Source organism: Tinamus guttatus, unplaced genomic scaffold (genome assembly GCF_059628265.1).
Source record: "Tinamus guttatus ecotype Peru unplaced genomic scaffold, ASM5962826v1 Tinamus_guttatus_pri_ptg000004l, whole genome shotgun sequence".
Taxonomy (NCBI): Eukaryota; Metazoa; Chordata; class Aves; order Tinamiformes; family Tinamidae; genus Tinamus; species Tinamus guttatus.
The window spans coordinates 13,266,755-13,283,383 of NW_028288538.1; the positions used below are offsets into that span (position 1 = coordinate 13,266,755).

General features: G+C 42.7%; 1 protein-coding gene across 7 annotated transcripts in view; it reads left to right on the forward strand.

The window, feature by feature from the left end:
* TCF12 (transcription factor 12) overlaps positions 1-16,629 on the forward strand; it is a 149,493-nt gene that overhangs the window by 102,872 nt on the left and 29,992 nt on the right. For 3 of the 7 annotated variants that reach the window (XM_088520156.1, XM_088520161.1, XM_088520168.1), the window contains exon 1: positions 7,858-7,956. The exons of the other annotated variants lie outside the window; for them this stretch is intronic. In XM_088520156.1, coding sequence (XP_088376282.1) covers positions 7,888-7,956 — 69 coding nt within the window. In that variant the 5' untranslated portion in view covers positions 7,858-7,887. Of the gene's footprint in view, positions 1-7,857; positions 7,957-16,629 lie in introns of those variants that run through there. 7 annotated transcript variants of the gene reach the window in all.

Here is a 16,629-nt window from a genome sequence, read left to right on the forward strand (position 1 = left end):
TAGCAAATTCTTTAGTTATTTTTAGAATTCAACTGGGAATCTGAACTTGTCCTTTTGCTGTAAAAAAAAAAAAAAAAAAAAAAAAAAAGTTCAGATTTTATTTGTGGAAATGCACCAGGCAAATGCATTCTTAAGTTCTCCTAACTTAAGTTGCCTAAGTGACAGGTTATTGCCCCCCAGAATTATAAATGTTAATTTGCAAGCATGTATGTTTTATTGTAACTAAACTACTAAATCTAAAGCTTTGTAGGAAGAATAAAAACTAGACCTCAACTGCTTATTTCTTCTTACTGCTAACTTGAGCCAGGCTTGAATGGAACAAAAAGGTATCTGTGAACAGGTTTTATTACAGGAACGGGAAAAAAAAATCCTGTTCCGTGACAGCTCCGTTACTGTCAGAGATTCAGAACCCTTGTGGCGTTTCTGAGGACGTCTCTGGCGGTCGGAGCTACCCCAGCGGAGCCCGGAGGCAGCAATAACGTGGTGTGAGGTGGAAGGAGCGGCGCGGAGCTGGTGAGGCGCGCGCCGTGCGCGCCCCGTCGGCAGCGAGGGCGTCCCGAGTGTGGATGAGTCGTGCCATAATCAGCACTTACCGTGCAGTAATAATTCTAAGAGAAAATCCTGTAAATATCTATGATCTTTCTTTTGACGTTTATTGGTCTCTTGTTGGCTAAGAAATAGCCTGAAATACATGATGTACGTGGATTCCATGGAAATACATGGGAAATCAGCTGGGGCACGCAGGCACACGTGTCTGTTTTCTGTGTAGTGTCACTTCTGATAACTGTTTTGAGATGCAGAATGTTTTAGACTTTGAGGCTATCAGATAATATTCAACTTTAGATTGCCAGTTATTTAATAAGAGATTGTCAAATGAACTCTTTCTAATAGATCTGTGTCTAAATTCAAACTCAATAGAATTTAGCAATACATTTAAGACAATTTATACCATGATTTATAGGGGTTTCTCATGTATCACTCTCTAGAATATATGTATGTGTATTCACATATTTTTTAGAGGGTTATCCTCTTCTTAACCCTGTTTTTTAGAGGGTTATCCTCAATATTAGAAAGTTAAGTGTGTATTGAAGTAACCTGGCATAAAGCAACATTTGTGGATTAATTTGGCAAAGTCCATGGTTCTGCTCGGAAACGTGTGCCTGGATGAAGCCTTCTGGATAGCTCTGTCCTGTGATGTTTAACTGACTTCGTGGTGGGAATTTTTACACTAGCCAGGGATGATGTCAAAATACACAGGGCAGCCCTTAGTGTTTGCTCGGGGCTGTTTTGAACTGCCTCGTGCAGTCAAGCAATATCGTTGAACCGTCGTTCTTGTCTCCAGTATTTAACACTCAAAGGGCATTAAAGTAGCTCATCTGCCCCTTGTCTTTGATATGTGCTGTGTTTTATAAGACAAGTTCAAATAATGGAAGCAGGCGAACAAATCTGGGTTGAGGAAAAGAACGCAGAACTCGTGATTTCTTGGTTGTGATTCACGGGCTCCCATATTTATGTGGCTCTGTTGCACTGTGCTTTTTACTTTGGCCTGATTCAAAGGGGGCAGCATCTTTAGGGAAGTCCTCTAAGAAATGTTTGCTTCCATTTTCAAGCAGTTTCTTAAATGATTTTGTTAGGACTTGGTCTTCTGGTTGTATTATTGCAGTTCTCTTCAGTTCAGACTTTGAGACTGATCTGAGAACAGCAGCAGCTTCAGGTTATAACATCCCGTCTTCTCTTTGCTATGGGAGAAGGTCAGGGTGTTTAGCTGTCGCTACCCAGCACAGCAGGTCACGGGCAGAGATCCGCTGAACCCGAGTGAAGGCCCCCAGTGACCATCTTCTAACAGGGAGGCCTGGGTCGCGCTCAGATCCCCTGCGCGGAGCGTCTGTCCTGGCCTCTGGCTGCGCGGGCTGTGGTCAGAGAGCTGCTCAGAGATCTGCTTTGGGGAAAGCCTGCTGAGATGTTTTTTTTAATGACAAATTATTGCTCTGTTGAGTTCAGATTTGTTGGAGTTAATGTTATTAACTTTAATGTTATTTTTAAGCTTTCCTAACAGATCTGCACTCAAGAGCATCTAATGTTTGCTTGGTACTGGTATAGTAGAATCTTGAATCAGTGCGTAGTTCTGAAACTGCCATCTGAAAAAAATAACACTAATTGCAGCTTGTATAGTTTTTTGCTTAATTCTACAGAGAACTGATATGGAACTGCTGCAACTTCTGCCTTACCTCGGAGATGACGTGTCTGTTAACATAAATGAATGTGGTATTTTATAACCATAGATAAGGATAACAGTTTTTTGAAGCCTGCTGCTAAGTATCTTTAGCCTGATAGTGGCTTTGCTTGCAGGGTGGCGGTGGAGGCTGTGGGAATCCCTGATGTCCGTGGGGGCAGTGAGTGGCAGCTGGGCGCCCCGCTTACCTGGGCTGCCTTGGGTGGATAAAATAACATATGTGCAGACACATGTGTGTGTGTTTATGGAACAGCACTACATCGTCTTCAAACTCATTTCTGATGAAGATGTTAATTTACACATGCTAACTCAAAATCACATTAAATTACATATTGGTTTATCGCTGCTGAATTTGTTGGGAAGCCAAGACTAGTAAAGAAAACAGCTTGTACAGTCCTGGGAATTTAGTTCTAGGATTTAGATGCAGGGCCGTCCTGGCCGGATTCCTGCCCGCGGCTGGCAGCAGGGCTGTTTGTTTTGCTGTCGCTCCGTCCTGCAGCTGCGTTTGCAGAAGCAGGTTTCCAAGCAGCAGGTCGGAGTCCCGGAGAACAGGGGAAACGCAGAGACGGCGCGTGCCGAGGCACAGCCTCGCTACCTGCGTTGCGACGGACACTCTCCCGTCTGGCGCGGAATTCCTGAACAAATCCCAGCGTTGGGGCGTGTGTCCGGCTGCGCTCAGGTTTTGCCCATGGAGCCACCTTCAGGGAAGCGGCGTCAGTGCAGCTGGAGCGGGGAGACAGGAGTGCGGCAAAACGGGCTGCACTCAGTCAGGAAATAAAAGTTAAATGATACTAAAGTCGGGCCAGCAGAGGGACCCCTCAATCACGTTCGGATTTTGAACGTAAATTTTCTTGGCCACACTGCGTTGCTGTGGAAAGATACGTAACTCAGAACTGCTCTACAAGTTGCCCAGACAGATGCAATCTGGGCAGAAAGTTGTAAAGTTCTCCCCAAGTCTAATCACCTTTTCACACTGACACGTTCTGGCTGGGTGATTACTGAGCTTTGGTGCGATTGGTTATTTTCTCAGGATAATAAACATTTACTTTCAAGTTAAGAACTTCATATAGAGGTTTTCAGAATATTTTTAAGTGCTAATGTTTTCAGTACAATTCCTTCTGAATTTGAGAGTTAATAATGTGTTACCTGTCAAAGTGGTATCTGAAAAGTTTTGAAACACAAGTTTAAGATCTTCAAATAAATAGCTTTGGGGTTGATTCTGAAGGGGGGGCAATACTTCCTTTTTCCTCATTTTTCCATTCTAGTAAAACTTCCATGTAAAAATACAGTCAACTAATGTTCAATATTATTTGGAGAACTAATACTTTCTACAGGCTTTATGAGCTTTCTAATTATAGTTTCCATTTTAAAAATATACTCAATTTATTTTTCATTTAAATCTGTCATATGTGACTGGGAATTTTTATTAAAAATAAAATCGTATAGCACTGCCAGGTAAAAATAACAGATGGCATTTGATACTAATCACATTTCGTATTTGGGCTTTTTTTCGGCCGCTTTCAGCCCTTCCCTCTGGATATAGCAACATGAATGTAAACCATGAAGTTAAAGCCAGACCTTTTGAACAGGAAAGCTCCCAAGCTGCCAGCTGCGGCAGAGATAAGCAAACCAGTTTGCTTCAAACTTCCTAGGGATTTTGCGATCTTTTGTTTTTCCTGTAAAAAGCTACTCAGTTGTTTAAAATTTCCTTCCATAAAGGTAGTGTCTTCTGCCTTTTTATTGGGCAGTTCCCTTTGTGACTTTTTTTATTATATTTAATGTAGCTGATGGAGTAAATAAAGGACTGTGTAATAAACACAATGTTTTCCATTCAGAACAGCTAGATTTGATTCTTAGGCTTGAAAGCAAGGCTGTTGTATTGGCCACATTGCGCATGATGTAGACAACTTCACAAGTGATCCTAACTCTGGCCTGGCTCTAGTTAATCATCATAAATATGTGGCTTTAAAATAAGTTCTGTTGGGAGGCCTAAGACTCCTAGAAGTCATTTCAGAGCTGTTGCAACAGCAGTCGCTTGGTCAAGTTGCTGCCTGTGTTTTAATTAGCAACAGGCTGTTCCGCAGTCTTTTGTGTCCTTCATCCTGTAGGCCCCATCCTTGCCTTTACTTCAGGGGGGCATCACTTGGGGTCTGTGTCCTCTGCCTGGGTCCTTGCTCTGTTAACCCTGCTGAGGACTGGGTCGCCGGGGCAGTTCTGCTGCCCTGGGCAAACGGCCGAGGTGGCCGTGGGGCTTCTGCGGGGGCAGCTGCCCCGGCCGCGCTCCGTCCTCTGGAAACATAAACGTGGCTTAGGAAGGAGAAGATACCATTTTTCAGAAGGGTTTAAGCATACCCTCCACTTGTCTTTTTTTGCTAATGTGCAACAAATGCTGCTTTTAGTGAGAGAGGAAATTTAAATTTTAGTTGCAGGTAATTCAGTGTAAAAGTTTTGCCTCTGTTGTGTTCAAATAGACCTGTTTACAATAATTGTGATAAAAGGCAATAAACTTGCTTAATTTGTGAATATCACAGATACTTTATTTCTGGTAGCCACAGATAATTTTCAGTGATCTAAATGATCTCAGAAAGGGTGTATTATATATACTAATTCATAAATGATGGGCTATATATGCTTATTGTGTTTTTGTTTTGTGGCTCTGACAAGCTGGACAAAAATGTATTTGACATAAAAGCCTGTATTTTTAAAGAGAATATAAGAGTTCATATGAAAGAACTCTTGTCTGAAAATGAGCTTTGAAAATACTCTTATACAGGTGGTCTGGTTTATTATTAGGTCAGTATTTCACTTTGCATCAGATTTCCTAATCTATATACTTAGGGAAACAGTCACTTTATTGTTTTGGACACACTCTACAGGGTCATGAGTGGAAACAATTCAGGCTACAAAGTGCATATCAGTTCAGTGCTCCTCTGCTGACGGCATGTCTGTCTGAAATCAAGTTTAAAAAATTGGCCCTGTCTCCAGCTGACTTGTTTTGTCAGGCTGAGTCATAAGATTAACCCTTGACTTGTCACCAAGGAAAAATGGAGTAAACAACTGCATTGAGTACAGTATCACTGATCCAGCTATGATTCATTTCACTGTAACATGATTCTCTTAAGAAAACAAATTTCAGAGCAGCTGTTGCTTAGCTTAAATGGGGATTAAAAAGAATTGCAACCAGAAAACAAAAAACTTTCTTTGGACTTCAAAAGTATTTGGAGTAGTTATCGGGTAGTACTTCCTTCACATGCAGAATGAATAGCAGCAACATCGCCTGTTTAGTTTTTCTGCAGTTTTTCAAAATATGCCATTTTATGCCTTTTTTCATCCATTCTGGTCAAACCTGTGGGATGGAGTTTGATGTGCTTAATGGAATTATGACTTGATCCTGTAAGATGAATAAACTTTGCAAATACTGTGAAAAGTAATATTTTAATACAGATACAATGAAAAATTCCCAGTGTGGTACGCTCAGATGTTACTCCCATTAATGGAATTGAGGATAGGAAAACTAATTTCCTTTTCAATGAAATGAAATTGATGTCCTTTAGGCTTGTTGGGAGGTAATTCGGGAGTAAATTTGTTTATTGAATTGTTATGGAGGTACCTGTCTCTGGGCCAGTTTGTAGACGTAGACGGCGTTTGCACTGGCTTCGTGCAGTCGCACTGATTTATTATTGTTGTCGTACCTGCATGATGGTAAATGTCGATGATTTCCTTGTACTGTTAAAAGCTAATTTTGTTAGTAAATATTCTCAGCTAATGTTTTATAGAGATTTTTCATCGCAGTTGTTCTTTACAAGTACCTAAAGAGCAGGCTGCTGTAGGGAGGAGAAAGGAAGCACTAACACTGTGCAGCAAAGTTAGGTTTTCACACTGCGGATTTAAACATTTATGTCATCATTTTTAACACAATTGCGTACTAGTATTTGTGTGGGGACTTGATCTTGCCCTTCCTCCCAAGTACAACCATTTTGAAAGTTGAGCACACATACGTGGAGGTGCTCTAGCAATTGCAAATATGTCCATGGAAATCCTTACTTTAAAGAATTGGATCTCGTTTCCGTTAAAGTATTTTTAATGGTTTGATTTTCTAGTATGCTTAAATTATTTCAGAAAGAACATTTGCTTATTTTGCCAGCTCTTAAGAGCAAAAAGTACCTTTTTTGGTGCGTTCTTGTCCCTCCCCACTCCACCCCGAAGTTGTGCATTGGTGTAAGTGACCGGTTCCAGTCTAGCCTGCGATGCGAAGCGGCGCGTGCAGAGATCTGAAGATCTTTCAGCGCATCTCATCTGCGGGCTCCTGAGCGTTAGTGAGAAGATTGAAGGCAGGGCCTTGTTAGCTGTAAATCAAAGCCTCTCCCGGATTCTCTGGGGCCTGAAATGGGTCTCCGTGGTCCCCGGGGGCCGAGGGAAGCCGCAAGTTGCTCTGCAGGCCTGGCGTTTTAATAGTCTCGAGTACTGGGATGTTCTTTTCTGCAGCTGCTGCTACGGCTTTTGTATTGGCGAAGGGCTCGGTTCAGACAGCAGTAGCTTTTAAGGCACTGAGTAGTTGAACAGTTTTAGATGTATAGTTTTACTTGAAGGAAAATGCAATTTTTGTCAGTTGGTTTAAGCATCAGTTTGTCATCACACTCTGAGGGTGGAAAAGTTGTTTCAAATGGCTGTTATTGTTTGGAACTGTTCACTGGAAAAGTGTTTGAGGGCAGATGCGTGGATGTTTTGGGGCACTGTGTGTACATTGTGTGTACTTAAAGATGTGTGTACGTGTGTGTGCTTAGAGCCCTCTGTAGTTATGTCCGGAGGTAACAGGCATGGCACAAAATACCTACTAGGAGTTTTATCCGATTCTGCCATTTCACCGCAGCCTGTCCCTCTTTCCGATTTTTTCCTTTTAGTTTAAAAGATTTGCAGGACTACAAAGTGCTTGGCAGAACGCCCCAGATTTGTGCGGCTCGCTCGCTTCCCCTGTGAAAGGCCGCGTTGAACTTCGCCCATTTTTCCTTATCCTGAAGTATTTTCCTGCTTTTGTGCGGCGGGGGCAGGGCGGCTGCCGGGCCGGCCCCGCGGCGGAGCGGGGAGCGGAGGCTCCGCTTTAACCCCTTCGTGCCCGGAGCAGGAGCCGCTGGAAACTCCGCGCGCAGCCGGGGCTGTGTGTGCGGGGCGTCTTCGCGCGGGGCTCGGACGTCAATGTCCCCCTTGAGAAAAGGGGAGCTCGGAGCGCGGTGCGCGCGGCGCGCGCTCTCCGTGCGCGGGGCTGCGCCCCGCTCCGCGTTCCTGTGCGCGCTGCGTCTCGCTCGCCTTCTCCCGTGCCCCGTTTCCCCGCGGGGCAGAGCCCAGCGCGGGGTTGTGCCCTGCAGCATCGCCCGGCCTTGGGGCTGCTCCCCCTGCGCCTCACGGCCGCCCCGAGGCCGCCCCGCAGCGCGGGCAGCTCCGTGCGCGCCCTTTGTGGCCACCTGTGGCCCGCGGAGCGGGACGCGCTCGCGGCGGCGGCGGGGGCGGACCCAGCGCGGGGCGCGCGCCCCCCGCCCCGCCGGCGCGATGGTTCCGCCCCGTTTTGCACACGCGGCCCCGCGGGTGCGCGCCCGCGGAGCGGGGCGGGGGCGGCGCGGAGCGGCGCTCAGTGCAGCCCGCGGCGCGGCCGGCGCAGGATGTACTGCGCGTACCCCGTGCCCGGCGCGGCCGGCAGCTCGCTCATGTACTACTACAACGGCAAGACGGTAAGCGCGGCTCAGCGCGGCACCCGCGCAGGGGCCGCGCTCGGGTTTATTGGCCGCTCGGCTGAGCGTGCCGGGGGAGCCGGGGGGGGGAATGAAAGTCGCCTCAGTTATGTATAAAAATAACAAGGAGGGATCTCTGGGAATGATTAGGGCAGCCGCCAGCCGCGCTGGTGCTTCCTGTTTGGAGCTGGGGGCTGCCGCGCGGCTCGCGGCGGCACCATCTGTTCCCAATCACGGCGGCGCTCTCGCCTCGGCACCGGCGCTGCCCGCGCGTCCCGCGGAGCCCGGCCCCGCGCAGCGGCCCCGGGGCTGCCCCGCTCGTGAGGGCTCGGGCTCCGCCAGCAGCGGCCCCGGGGCTGCCCCGCTCGTGAGGGCTCGGGCCCCGCGCAGCGGCCCCGGGGCTGCCCCGCTCGTGAGGGCTCGGGCCCCGCGCAGCGGCCCCGGGGCTGCCCCGCTCGTGAGGGCTCGGGCCCCGCGCAGCGGCCCCGGGGCTGCCCCGCTCGTGAGGGCTCGGGCTCCGCCAGCAGCGGCCCCGGGGCTGCCCCGCTCGTGAGGGCTCGGGCTCCGCCAGCAGCAGCGCAGCCGCCGGGCGCCCCGCGCCCGTCCCCGTCCGCGTGGGCTTTCCCCACAGCCACAGGGTTAGCGTAGCCACGGGAGAAAAAGCGGCGAGAAAGGGCGGGGGGGGGGACATAATTTGAAATTTGGACAGTAGATTTATTCTAGCACAGTAGTTGGTTTCGGTGTTGTATGTGGTTTTGGTTTTCTTCTATTATTAAAAATAGCAGATTAAATAGGAAAAGGGAGATGCTGATCCCGCCCTCCCCCCCCCTTTTTTTAGCTGCCTTTTCCTCCCATGGGCCTGCACGAGCTTTGCCTTTGCTAGTGAACTTTTTGCCAGCACTTTTGTTCGGTGATAATTAAACTGTGGATCTTTATGTTCATTAAGGACGCTCTGCGTGAGCTCCTTGAATAACAGAAAAGACATTAGAAGAGAGGTTAGGAGAATCAGCAAAATTGCTCGGTCTCTATTTCATTTCCTTTGGTATAAATGCCAGCTGCCTTTCAAATATGAAATTATTTTTCTTTCATGTCTGCTCCTAAGCTAAAACAGTCTGTTTGAAGTTTTATGTGAAGATATATATAAGACTTAAGTAAAATTAACTATACAGTACCCCTGAAGCAAAGGGAGTATAACTTGCATGGAGTTTTGATTTTATTCTTTCTAGAGCACAGATCACTCTATTACAACATTTCTCTTTGTTCTTGTAGCAGGAGAAAAGGCTTTGATCTTATTAAGTATTTCCAGGCATATAGTGGATGGAAGTGCGGGTACTGTAGGGGAGCATGGCTTGAAAATTGATAGCATGTGCCTGTTACGGGTCAGAGGTGACCTTTATGAGCTTGAAGAGTTAGTAAATAGATGACAAATCATATGATGCTCCTATATCGTGTTGCCTGAGGATTTATTTAATTTTTTGTGCGTATCTTACTAGCTTTTAGCATTTTCTCTCTCAGGAATTCTGCAGTTTCAAATTCATTTTTGATTAATTTAAATACATAAAAGCAAGATATATGAATTGGGGGATGGGGGATGATTTTTATATCACTGTTTTTAATATTTCTTCTTAGCGTAGGTGTCCAATCCTTTTTTAAACCTTCCCATACTTGGCAAACAGTATGTACCTTGATTTTGGTGGGACTTGCTTTTAGTTGTGTTGCTTGATCAGTTAGGAGTTAATGGCATCTGCTTCATTGTTTGGGGTTTTTGACTTTTTTATTTGAGTTATTGCGTTTTGGCTATCAGCATCCTTGGATATCTACTGATGTGGATATGAAGTTTGATTTATTTACAAGCCAAATAAGTGGGAACTGGCATATAAAATGTGATTTAAACTTTTTATTAAATGTTAAATTCTTTTCAAACTTTTAAATTGTGTAAACCAGAATGTGTCTTAATATTAAACTAAACTCCCCCACCCCCGAGATTCTAAGCACCCCAAATAGATAGTTTAATGTGCATTGACACATAAATTAAAAGTTTTAAAGCATTTTTTTTTATATATACGTGTTGTTGGAGATTTATTTTATGTAACTTCTGGTACATTTTGAAAGAGGCACATGAAAGTGGAAACTATTTTTTGATGTAAAATCCATGCTAAGAAGTAAAATACTGTGATTTTGTGTATTAGGCATTTAAAATACGTATATTTTAAGAAATCATTTTTAATTCATAGAAAAGATTTCAGTCTGTTTCAGAAAGAAAATAAATACTTACACTCCTCCAGGAAACTCAGTTCTTTTTTTGCTTCACCTGTTGATATGCAAAAATACTTTCTTATTTTTTTAAAGGATTACAAGTTTAATTCATACAAAAATTTTTACGAATTTTGAAGTACAACAAAAAGTCATCTGTTTTTTCTTTAAAGTTTCCCCTTTACTTTAAGCCTTTAAAACCAGGCTATAGACACAAAATCAAAACTTTCAAGCCACATTTAAAAAAAAAAAAAAAAGGCACCCAAATGTTTGAGAGAAAATAATAGCACATATTTTCGATAGGAGAATAATAGCATGTGACACTTTTTAATTGTTTAAACATTTTTTTTTTAAACCAGTAAGTGATTAAGCAGACGTCATCATTCAGGGTTGTGCTTTTTTGTTAAAATTTTCTAATCAAGAGAACCGAAATAATAGTAGAGGAAGTTTCATTTCTTTTTTATGCATAGAAATTAAAGAATAAAATATTTTTTATGCTTTTTCTGTTTATTTGAGCATTTAAAATTAATTGGTTATTTTCTAAATGTGCTTTCTAAGAGATCTAACAATCCTGCTGCTGGATTATTTTACAGTTGATCCCAGTGACTATAATATGTCAGATATCCCTTCCCAAATCAAATCATTTTAGGAAACAGCGTTGATGATATTTTGTGTGAGCTGTGACTGCTGTTTCACAGGAGGCCGAGCTCGGGGCTGGGTTGCGCAGCATTGTTGCGTCCTGTGGGTAGCAGGGGATTATTCGATGCACTAGTCTGCATTCGAGTGTGTTTTATTTTTGAGTGAATGCTCTTTCCCCAGCCCAGCTGAAGCACTTAAATGGAGTTTCTGCATGTATGTAAATTGCTATGATAGCTGTTAAGGAAGGGAGTACAAAATTCTTGGGGTGCACTTTTAAAAATATTTACTGTTTTGTGCTTTCTGTTTTGTAAGCTAGCTCATATAAAAGTGGTTGGAGAAAATGGGGATTCTTGAGAGTTTTTAGAGCACAGATTGCCGTTTATGAATGTGTGTGTATAAATGTGTGTGCATGTGTATCTATGTATGCATGCACGTGTTTGTGTGGATATATTTTTAGTAGATGCAATTTGGCCTGTCTTGTGGTTGTCATTCTTTTGAGTTACAACACTGAGATATATATTTAATAATGCTGCATAATGCTTAGACAGTACATGACAGTACACTTTTATTTGTAGCTATTATGCAATAAATAATGTACCAAGACTTTTAACATCAATATAAAATGTTTTCAGTTTGTAAATTTTAGAGTAACCAGGTGCTAACAAGAGTGATTCAATTTTGCTTTTATTGGTATTGGGCTAGTTAGTATACAGGGAGAAAAGTACCATTAAATCCGTTCTGTACCATATGCTGCCCTCAGCAACTTAGACAAGGTCAAAGCTAACATTTGTAAGTCAGGACAAATACAAGATCATCTGGAAAATCTCTAGGGGTGCTCTGCTGTGGACAGTGAACAAGGAGCGGCCCTAAACCCTGGCCAAGGGGATTTGCTCATGTCCTGCAGGTTCTTCTCCCTTCCCGCTCCCCCAGAACGTGCCACGAGCCGGGCTGAGGCAGCCCCCGCGTTCTCCCGGCGCGGCCGCGCGGAGCTGCCAGCGCGGGAGCCGGTCCCCTGGCGCGGGCGGCCGCGGTGGCATCAGGTGCCGCGCGGGATGGAGCCGAGGAGGCGCCGTGCGTGGCCGCTGCTGTGCGCGCGGCCCAGCAGGCGCTGCAAATGCGATAGTCCGAGCTGCAGAAACCCGGAGAGCTGGTGACGCCAGGGAAAAGATAAAAGCAAAAGCTCTACTCAGGGCTGGTGTCAGGCGTTGCTATCACTGCCACAGTAATTTTCTGGTAAATGGTGAGCAGGTTGGGAAATAGGCTCGCTAGTTTAACTTATTTTTTGTTTTCTTAACCATTTCTGAATTTAAACAGGAATTTCTGAAGAATCAGTGGTATGTGTTGTTTAGTGACAGTGTAGTTTGAATCTGAAAAGTGGGAGGAAAAGAGCTAGTTTAGCAAATATATTAGAAAAAAAAAAACCGCAGATATCATACACCAGGATTTATTTCTGGTGGTGTTCCTGCTGCCTCACCTTTTTGTCTGTCCCTGCTGTGCCTCATGCTACAGTCAAAAAAAATAAAAAGTGTTTCTGGATGTTGATTTTGGATTCTCAGTGAGTTGACCTACACTTTTAATGTGACTTTAGGGTTGTTTCCTGCTGAAGAAACTAAGGAGAGCTTGTATATATTATTGCAGTAGGATTCTGCATTTCAGAAATATCCAAATAGGAATGTATAGCATGCCTAAACTGCATAAACATTTATTTAAGATGGTATTCAGCCTGCTACTTAAAGGAGGTTGAATTTTATACCATCCTTAAAAATTACGGGCAGATTTGCAGATGAGACTGATGCTCTGTGCTCTCTGAGGAGTGTTTTATTTTCCTTCTGGGCTGTGAGAACAGGGTTTAAAACATATGAACCTCACACCTGGTGCTGGAAACAGAAAGCAGAATTTAGGACATGATATAGTGAATCTTTTATGTTACGGTTTATACTGTGATGGTTCGGTTTATTGTCTTGCTTAAATATTAGTTAACCAAAAGTTGATTTTTTGGGCAACTTTTGCCTTGCTTTAAAGAGAAGAATGGAAAGCTGTAGCTAGCATTGCGTGTTCCTGTAGCGCATGCTTTAGACAAATATAATAAACACAAAAATAGTGCTTCTTTTTCCCAGAGCTGCCTTTCAGCAGAATGAGTTTTTGCCACAAAACCGACAGATAATACACTGTAAAATTTTGCCACATGTACAAATCATTCATCAGTGCACACTTGCTCAGAACATGACTGATGCAGCTGGAATGTAGATAGGCCAGTTAGCAGAGGCTGCAGGATGGGTTCTCCTCTTGTGCTGCCTTCTGAACGCTCGCTGTCTGCAGCTGCGTGCTAATATTTTCCTGCACTTCCAAGAATTGTTAGCAACTAGCTTTATATGAGGAGCACAATTCATAGTTTCATAAACAGCATGCGTGATGGGAGACTTTAACTTGTGATAGCATGAGCTCATCGGAAGTAAATATGCTTTTAACATCAATATTAAACATTGGTAATTTTTTAAAAATTGAAACAAATTAAGGGAAAATTGCATGAGAGAAAGTATGTCAATAGGAGGACTGCAAGTGTTACATTAAATGAATTTATAGGATGAGGCTTGAAGTTGCTTGCAGTGGAGTATAATCTGATAAACCCTTATCTTCAAACAAATATTCATGTTATTGATACCTTAATTAGTAAATAAAAGTACATTGCATAACTCTTTGATGCATCTTAGATATGTTAAGGCTTTAAATGATTGACTTCTATGGTGGTGTTTCTTAAACATGTTAAGAACATTTGCAGGTTTGAGTACTAGATGCTTGTGTTTTGTTAAACCTGATCTAGTCGGGCTCATGTCCTTTCAGTTCTTTTTGCTGGAAGTCAGGTTCACCTTCAAAAAAAAATCCTTGGCCATCAAGGCACCATCCTGCCTTTCCGACTGGAGAAATGTGAAATAGCTCAGTCTGAGAAGAGTCAGAAATGGATCTCTGCCTTCATGTCCTTTGCAACTCATTTGTCCTACTTTCCTCTGCTGAGGCCATGTAGCCTTCAGAAATACTGCGCCTGGAGGATTAATGTATATTCTAGCACAGTTCCAAAAAAGAGTCGAGTCCTCCACTTGATCAGTCACTTAAAAAACTGTATTTGGCATGTGTTTATCTGGAGGGAATTTCCCATTCATACTGGGAGAGTGGTTTGCTTGGCAGTTGGGAGATGTGTCTTGTGCCCTCAGGTGCAGCGGGTGGGAGGGGGTCAGGAGAAGGCCTCCTGCCCGCCCCCTTGAAGAGAACCATTTTCCAGGGAGCCTTTGTAGACGCTGTGAACTTTGGACAGAATTCCTTGTCTCAATGGGAACATCAGCCAGGAAAAACTAGTTTGCCCCCTGGATGTCACTGTTACAGGTTTAATGGCCAAAAGAGGACGTCTCCAGCAGCCGTGTCATATTAATAGCTGCCGTACAGAGCCGGTGCACAGGAGAGCGCGCCGGCGCGTGCCCCGGTCCCGCGCGTTCTGCCGGCCGGGGTCCTCGCGCCCGCTGCGCGCTGGGAGGGAACCAGGTCACCAGCCTAACGCAGTTCTTCCTAACTGCAGAATATCATTCCTATATGGTCAACTTTTTGATTCAAAAGCTTTGTATTTGGTATCTTGTGGACCTTGGTGTAATCTTAGCAAATTTTCTTCTCTGCTTTTGAATCTTGTTTGTAGTAACACAACATAAAAATTATGATTAGGTCATTAACCAGAAAAAAACCTGGCGCTCATCTGCAGGTGATCAGATGACATCAGAGGACTGGTTTTAATTTGTGGGTAGTTCTGATTGTAACTAAAAGAGACTTGCTGTTTTTGTGGAATTGGCTGGCTGTTTCCCCACATCTGGAGTTAATGAAGTCTTTGAGACCACATCAGTTGTGTTTTGCCGCAAGAACTCTTTGATCTAAAAAATCTAGACTGGCACAAGTGCAGCTTCATAACATTGCAGCTATGTTTTTGCAAGCTATAGTTAAGATACCAAAACAAGTAGAAACTATATAAAGTTATACGTCTGTGCTAGAACTTTCATGTAGCTGTTTGGAAGGGCCTCTTTGACATTAATATAATTCATAACATTTTTATTATGTTAATGGCTTGTACATGTGTATCTGTAAAGGATACATTTGTAGGAGTTAGGGTTTTTCAATTTAATTTCACTTTTGAGATACTGTTTAATCACTTTTTATAAATCATCAAATTATATAAAATTGTGAAATTTCAGAGCTTGTATTTACAAGTCTTATTTATAATGTCAGAGTTTAAAGGAAATATAATTTGTCATTTTAGATTATTCCACATTAATCAATGTGAATCTTTATGTCAATGATAAATGTCATAAAGCTTTGTTTCCACTGCTGTCCTGTGACAGTGATAGATTAACCATCAGCTATAGCATATGCTGTGTTATTCTGCACAATAGAGAACTTGTAAATGAAGCCCAGTTTTGCCTAATATGTTTGTAGTCTTATGACTGTGAGTATTTACAATTTGACAGACTGACATTTCTGTTAAAGTATGTCTGAAGCATGGAATATACATGCGTTCATCCTATATAGTAAATACATATGTACTGTTAACTTTGCTTATAACATATTGTCATTCTGTCATTCAGATTTGGTTAGCATCTATTTTAAATGTATTCAGAAATTTAAAATTTGCAGGAAAAAAAAATTGGAGAAAAGCCCCCACCCCAGAAGGTTTTTTTTTTCCCCCTCTAAATTAACACTTTTTCCCCCTTTATATTTGAAATTTGCATCAAAATAAAAACAAACATCTAAGTAAAAGTCTTCCCCCCCCCCCCCACTTGACTCCTGTTTATCAGGTGGTTTTTTTCCTTGCCACTTTCACCATGAAGTTGCTATTGACAAATGCGCCCCGGCTTAATTCTCCTGTAAACTGTAAAGAAAAGGGAGGCACTTGCCTGTTTTATGTGTAGACTTATGTCTGTTTTTGCATAGGGATGGGTAAAAATACTTGCTTTAGAATTGTAGACATTACTCTTCAAGTTACACTGCACAAGTTTTGAAGTTTTAAAATTAAACGTTAGTACATATGTTTGTTTCATCTGAAGCACTAAATATGCAGAAGTAAGGTGAACAATATAAAAATAAAATTAAAAATACTACATTTCTTCCCCCCCTCCTTTTTTTTTTTAAACTGTGTAGCAAAAAGATGCTTCACTCCAAATATTCTATTTTAGTGTTTTTTTGCTGCTGTATTTGTTAATTTTTTTAAAACTGATTTTCTTTAAGTACAGTAATCATATTGTGGTATTCAGTATATTGTCTAAAATAGTGCTAAAAAGAAATAGCATCTTTTATAGCAGTTAGCATAGGGGTAGAGTGCTTGTTTCCGGGGAAAATTGATTTTGTTGATTGAACTTGCTTATTTCTGAGTATGTGTTTTATTTTTTGAAGTGACTGAATTTAAAAACATGTAATCATTATGTTTATTTGGCCTTTAATATAGTCTGAGTTGTTGAAAGAATTGGTTATTTGCAAATTCATTATGACCAAAAAAGTGAACCACAAGATTAGTATTACACTGACAGAAAAGAGTGGTGCTGGTTTTCTTTAACACTAGCCGGCATGAGAAAAATTTGCTTGGAAGTGCAGTTTTAAAATTTTCCACAGGCCGTGCACTTCCATTACATATACTTTGGATGGTTTTACAAAGGCACGCGAGTTTCTGAATGGATGATACAGCAGTCGCATAAAAATCCTCCCATTTTTCACTGGATGTGCTTTTGTTTTGGATTGTGGGGATTCCAGTTA